Source organism: Gavialis gangeticus, unplaced genomic scaffold, assembly GCF_001723915.1.
Source record: "Gavialis gangeticus isolate Ggan-Ray unplaced genomic scaffold, GavGan_comp1, whole genome shotgun sequence".
Classification (NCBI taxonomy): Eukaryota; Metazoa; Chordata; order Crocodylia; family Gavialidae; genus Gavialis; species Gavialis gangeticus.
In genome coordinates, this window is record NW_017729018.1 from 13008473 (window position 1) to 13015104 (window position 6632).

The window sequence follows — 6632 nt, forward strand, 5'->3', positions numbered from 1 at the left end:
GCGCCGCCCCCGGCGTCTACCTGAACAGCTGGGCCGCCAGGGTGCCCGGGGGCGCCGCCACGGCCGAGCTGCTGGCCCGCAAGCACGGCCTGCTCTTCCTGGGGCAGGTGAGGGCCGCCCTGGGGCAGCGGGCATGGTGCCCGGGGTCTTCGGGGAGGGGGCAGTCCTTGCGCGCCCCCCTCCCAGCAGCAGCTGCCCCAAAACACTTCTCTGCTCCCTGCCCCATCCAAGGAGCCGCTCCCTTGCGCGGCCTTAGCCGTCCCTTTCCGCGCACGCGCGTGGCGGTGCGGTTACGCCGGGTGGGGGGCAAGGAGGGAGACGTCTGCCCACCAGCTACAAGCAGCCCAAAGTCTGCTTTTCCAGGTGGCAAACCTCCCGCCGAGCGCGGGCTCGCCTCTGTCTTGCCCTCCTCGGGTGGCAGGTAACGAGGGGCCGAGGTGAATGTGAGAATTGCCATTTGCCGGGTTCACCCCCAGGTCCATCTTGTCCGGGCCCCGGGGTCGCCTGGGGGAGAGCGAATGCTGCAAGGGGGAGTGAGCCCCCAGGACCAGGGTTAGTTTTATCCCCACTTTGTTCCTCTCCCACTTGCAGCCTCCAGCATTTAAGGCCCAGAAGTCCCAAGTCAGGGCAGCGGCTGTATCTCTAATGCGCTTCCAACGGCATGTGATGGCCATTACAGATGAACCTCTGGGCCGCGAGAGCAATGCCCTACACCGGGCTAATTAGGAGATTCTGATGCAGCCGTGATGCATTGGGCTCTCGACAACGGGTTCTTTCTCCCCCACAAACCCATCATCTTACTCTGCCATTTTCCTTCCATTACTCCCCTCCTTTTCTCTAACGAATCTTTGTCTAAGAAGCCTTTACTAGGAGACGGTTTTTATTTGGCAGTTCAGCATCACCATCCTGCTGCAACACAAGTTAATGGCTTTAAGTGGTCTCCAGCATCCCCAGTGTCTAATGGCATTGACAGGAGATGCTTTTTACAGTTCATGTATCTTTAAAAAGAGGATCCATATAACGAGGCCGTAATAAAATAATCCGAGCGTCTGGCACCAAATCTGCACTAATGCTGTCGCTAGAGGATTAGCAGCAGAGGAAAAGGCAAAGGAGAGGGCTGAGATGTATTGTAAAGAGAGCTGCATTGCCTTCTCGTTTTGAATGGCCCGCAGGTGCTTCCCTAGTGTGTGCCACAACTCAGTCGGGATCCAGTTCACCCTCTCCAGCTATGTAATCAGGTCTGCGGCTGCCACCAGAGTCACTCACCTCTCCTATTCTCACCGTTGTACCAAGGCAAGCCATGCCACCGACAGACCTCCCACCTTTCCTGAGAATTTTAAAACGCCAGACACAAATGTGGAACGAAAAGGGAATTGTGCACTCCTGCCTTTGCACTCTTGTTGTTCGTGTTAACGGAGATCTGGCCGGCCGGGAGCTTGCGGCCTCAGAGCATGCCAGTTGGTGCACAGGACTATTGCTATGTAGACCCATACAAGCTTATTATTGGAGGCAGCTTGGGATTGTCACCTTTGTTCAGAGATTTATTAAGCCTTATTCCCGCAGGTCATCGAAGGGGAGCCCTATTACCATTTAAAGCACCGAGGCCTGGTGCAGAAATCCCTGAACAGACACTGGGGCTGGCACGTGCGTCTGAAAAGGGAGCCCAAGGTGAATAAAATCTCACTTCTTCTTGCTAGGCTGGTGGGGGCCAAGCTTTTGGTAGCCCTGCCCCATCCCCAGCTTCCGCGGATCTGCTTTCCCTTCCCGCTCTGCTTTCTGCTCCCTGCCCTGCCTGCCACTGTGCCGCTTGTCCGCTCCCCAGTCCGCTGCGTACCACGCACACAGGCTGCCCGTGCCACTTGTACCCGTGCCTCCGGTTGGCCACCCTTGTGCTAGGCTATTTGCTAATGGCCTTTTGCCTAGCCTACAGGCCCTAAAACGTCAGCCAGGAGGTCCTGCCTGCAGCACACAGCTTGTGGTGGAGGTTCAGCCTGGCCCCTTTCCTCCCACCCGGGTCAGAGCTGCCCAGTTATGCCTGTGCGAGCTACCATGCAGGCACAGTTTGGACGGCATCGCAAAGCCGGCAGCCAACACATGTAACCATCAGCCAAGGGGAACCAGAAGGGATGGTGCAGCATGAACCCGTCCCCTGCACGTGGGTGGGGAAGTGCTCTCCTTTCAGCATGCCTGGGGGTCAGACCTGATGCACGAGGACAGAGCAAACCGCCCCTGTTTCCCAAGAATCGGTCTCCTAAAGGCAACGCTTGGATGCATTTGCTGCGGATGCCCTGGCTTCTTTGATGCCTTGTCCTTCAAAAGGCCAGCAGACCTAACTGGGAGAGGAAGTGATGGGCAGTCCTTTTCTGCGGGCTGAGGCGTGCGGGCTCTTACGGTTCTTTTACACGGATCCTGGAAACGCAGCCCCCGGGTATACACCAGCTCTTCCACCAAGCACATAAAGCATGTGGTAAATACGTGGTGAGGGATGGCATCTGCCGTGCAGGAACGTGCAGATTTGGCATTAAGGGCTGACTGCTTCCGTCTTAGGTGCGCTGGTTTGAGCAGCAGACTCTGAAGAGGCGAGCAAGAAGGACGGTCACGGTGGTGCCAACAGATCCCTGGTTTCATCAGCAGTGGTACATGGTAAGGCTTTGCCCACTCTGCTGCCTCCCCTGCCCCAGCCCCTTCCGGCTCTGCCGCTGTGGTCGGAGGAAGCACGTGCTAGTGGTGAGAGTGGCCTACGGGGCGCCAGGGCTCCTGGTTTCCATCCTCCGCTCTGCTTCTGGCTGGATGTGGGGCTCCCTGTTCTCCCCAGCTCTCAAGCGCAATGCCAGCCAGAAGCAGCTGCTTTGAGGAGCGGAGAAGGCTGGCCTCATAGATCCACCTGGCTCTCGTTGCAGAATAACGATGTGAATCCAGACCTGAACATCCTCGCGGCCTGGAGCAAAGGCTACACGGGTGCAGGGGTGGTGGTCTCCATCCTGGATGATGGCATCGAAAAGGACCACCCCGACCTCTCTGCTAACTACGTACGAGCAGCCTGGCGCCACCGGTGCCTTTCACGGCTGGGTGGTTTGGGATCCAGCGGCAGCCAGCTCTTCCTTTACCAAGGCAGAGACTGGGAGCTGGAACTGGTCAGGGCCCCATGTCCTTGTCATGGTGGGGAGCCCTTACTGGCCCTTCCAGTATGGCGTGGATGGGTCAGGAGACCGAGTCTCTTCCCACCAAACCCTCCCAGCAGGGAAGGGGGTGATCGTGTCCTGGCCCTTTTCAAAGGCGACACAGCGAGAGTCGATTAAAGGAAGCTGTAAAACCAGTAAACACCAGATCCCTCCACGTGCACATAAGTCTCCCCAGGCACGAGGGGTGTGGGGCAATGGTTAAAGCACTGGGCTGGGCCTCCAGTGACCTGGCTTCAGTCCCTGACTCTGCCACAGCTCTGCTAGGCTGGTCTTATTAGTGCCTCAGTTTCCCCATCAGTGAAATGGGGGCGACGACCCTGACCTCTTTTGTAAAGAACCTTGGGAGGCAATGCTGAAGAGTGCTGGTTGAGAGCTGGGAGTGCCTGTCACACCTGGGCTAAACAGAGTAGCACCCGTTTAACCGGTGTGGGGATTTTTTTTTTATATATATATTTTTTACGCAAAACCCTATACAATTTTTGGTCTTCAGGACACACAGCGGCTTTAGCATTCAAGCTAAGCTGCAGTGACCCAATACAGTAATCTGTAAAGTTGCAAGGCTTCAATTAAACCCTGTTTGTCAAACCGATGTGCCGTTTAGCCCAGTGCGAGGCATTGCAGATGAGGCCTCAGCGCCCCGGTTGGATTGTAAGAGCCAAGTGCTCATCTGCGTATTGCTAGGACGGCAGGACCCAGAGGACTCCACTTAGGGGAAGAAGCCAAAAATTTATGGCTCAAGGCTCTGCTTTCCTGCCTTCAAAGCCAGGGTATGGTTTTGCATGGGAGGGCAGAGCTGCAGAAACAATCTCTGTAAAGAGCTGCCAAAGTCTGGAGTGCCGCCTGGAGAAAGATTTTTGTCTCTTTAATGGCTCTATTTTGGGCAAGGGTGTGTAGAGCAGTGATTCCCAAATGAGGATCGCAAAGTCCCCCAGATGAACTCCGAGATTTCGGTAGTGATCCAGGACATCCAAACTGTTCTGACTTGCCGGGGGCTTCCCGGCTTCTTTCCAATGGCGCTGGTGGTTTTCCGAAATGCGAGTGAAAACGCGGAGCTGACGTTTTCCCGGGGGCCCTTGAGCCTAGCGAGGTTGCGAAGCATGGTGTAGAGAGAGCGCAGCGCACAGGGTAGTGCCGACGGGCTTCTCACCCCGGCATTGCCTTTTGCTGCAGGATCCCTTCGCAAGTTATGACTTCAACGCTAACGACCCCGACCCGCAGCCGCGTTACAACAGCTGGGATGAGAACCGGTGAGTGCTCCAGACGTGCCGCTGCGACACCTGGCCTCCTCGCACTAGTGGTTGCACTAGTGAACATATCTCTGTGGGTCAAGCTAAGCTCTTGGGTCCGTTTCCCAAGGCGGGCTAGGAGGCTGCACTGGGGGCAGGAGAGGTGGAGAGAATTTGCTCCCTTTGCAATGGCGGAGTCACGTTAGGGGTTGTGAGCGCGTGCGTACTCCCTTCCCAGGGGGTCCTCTCCGGTATCGTTCACCCCCAGCTGACTCAAGTGGAGGGTCCTGATCCTGCTTTAAGCAAGGCTGGGCCATAAAACAGGCTGGGCGGGCGCTGTGTGGCTTCAAAGGCCTCGGCTCACAAACCCAGTCGTGCCGGAGCGCGAGGCGCAGCGAGACTGCTCTCGACAGACTTGGGGGCCGAGGACCCTGGGGTCCCACAGCCTCCACAGAGGGGCGTGGGGTGAGGGAAGCAGTGGGGTCCGTTGTCTAAGCCAACGCAAGGATGAGCAACCCCGACATGCCGGAGAACAGTTGTTGCCTCCTTGAGTTGTGCTGGAGCGAGAGGCAGCACCGAGGGCATCCTGAGCGCGGTGGCATCTCCTGGCTCTGCCCAACAGGCACGGGACACGCTGCGCAGGAGAGGTGGCGGCTCTGGCCAACAACGGGATCTGCGGCGCAGGTGTCGCCCACAATGCGCGGATCGGAGGTGAGCGGCTTGCACCCCCGGAGCCAGGCTTCTCAGGATGCGGGGAGGGTCCAGGAGGCAGCCCAAGAGTTGGCCCGACTGGCCTGCATGGGCTTGGGCTTCGGGGCCCTTACAACTCCCTGCCAGCCACCGAGGGGAGGAGCGGCAGGTGCTTGACTCCATGGGAAGTCTGTTCCCACCTAGCAAAGGCAGCATCCCTGCAAGCCGGCCCTGCTCGAGCAACTGCCTGTGGGTGGAGGCCGAGGCCGCGAGAGGGCACTGGTGCCGGGCTGCCACATGCCTGGAGTAGCGACATCCCTTTCGGGGCCGCGGGAGCTGCATTTCTCCAGGAGCCACACTGCACGGTGCCGTCCTTGCAGGCTGAGGACCTGCAGCCACGTGGCTCCGTGCTTCTTAAGGGCAAACACGGTTCGGAGGCAACAACAGGCTGGTTTAGCTCCTGGGAGGTTGGCAGGGGGCTCGCCCTCTGCTACCAGTGAGGAGGCACTTCTAGGAGGCTCTGCCACAAGCAGGCTGCTGTGATGGGGCTGTTTTCAGGGCTCCTGCCCCAAATCCTCATGGGGGAGTGCAAAGCTTTTGTTGTGAACCCATAGCGGGGCAGCACCGATGAGCCCGGTGTCCTTCCTCTGTGTCCTTCCAGGCGTGAGGATGCTGGACGGCCCCATCACGGACATCGTGGAGGCCCAGTCCCTGAGCCTGCGGCCCCAGCACATCCACATCTACAGTGCCAGCTGGGGCCCGGAGGATGACGGCAAGACCGTGGACGGGCCAGGGGTGCTGGCCATGGAAGCCTTCTACAAGGGGATAGTGAACGTAAGCACGGCCTCTGGGCTGGGGCTGCAGGAGCCCGTGGGGAAGGCTGCCCCGTTGCAGCAAGGGGTGGGGGGCAGCTCCGTGGAGGGAGTGACCCCCCCACACACTATGAGTGACCCACCTGCCCCCCTCCCACCAGGGCCGGGGTGGCCTGGGCTCCGTGTTCGTCTGGGCCTCGGGGAACGGCGGCCTGCGCTACGACAACTGCAACTGCGACGGCTACACCAACAGCATCTACACGCTGTCTGTGGGCAGCGCCACCGAGAGTGGCAGGGTGCCCTGGTACAGCGAGGCCTGCGCCTCCACCCTCACTGCCACGTACAGCAGCGGTGCCCGGCAGGACCGCCAGATAGTGAGCCCCTTGCCCCTCCTCCTCGCCCCTCTGCCGCAGCCTCGCACCCGGGGCGTCTCTGCACCCCCGTGCCCGCCCAGCGCCCTAACCCGCATCTGCCTCCGCAGGTGACCACAGACCTGCACCACCGCTGCACCAACAGGCACACGGGCACCTCGGCCTCCGCGCCGCTCGCGGCCGGGATGATCGCGCTCGCGCTGGAAGCCAAGTGAGTGGCCAGATGCAAAGTGCTTGCATGCCCCTGTTAATTGCCCTCTGCCATGCGGTGGGGTCCCTTTGCTGGTTTGTCTGCTGAGACAGCTGAGGACCAAGCGCTGGAGACCAGGCGTAGACCCCCCCCCCCCCCCC

At 59.5% G+C, this 6632-nt stretch overlaps 1 protein-coding gene across 1 annotated transcript in view; it reads left to right on the forward strand.

Moving 5' to 3' along the window:
- PCSK4 (proprotein convertase subtilisin/kexin type 4) overlaps nt 1-6632 on the forward strand; it is a gene marked incomplete at its 3' end in the record, with an annotated part of 19043 nt that overhangs the window by 9650 nt on the left and 2761 nt on the right. The window contains exons 3-10 of the mRNA XM_019513163.1: nt 1550-1668; nt 2548-2643; nt 2901-3029; nt 4353-4429; nt 5031-5119; nt 5760-5932; nt 6072-6284; nt 6392-6492. Coding sequence (XP_019368708.1) covers nt 1550-1668; nt 2548-2643; nt 2901-3029; nt 4353-4429; nt 5031-5119; nt 5760-5932; nt 6072-6284; nt 6392-6492 — 997 coding nt within the window. The remainder of the gene's footprint in view (nt 1-1549; nt 1669-2547; nt 2644-2900; nt 3030-4352; nt 4430-5030; nt 5120-5759; nt 5933-6071; nt 6285-6391; nt 6493-6632) is intronic.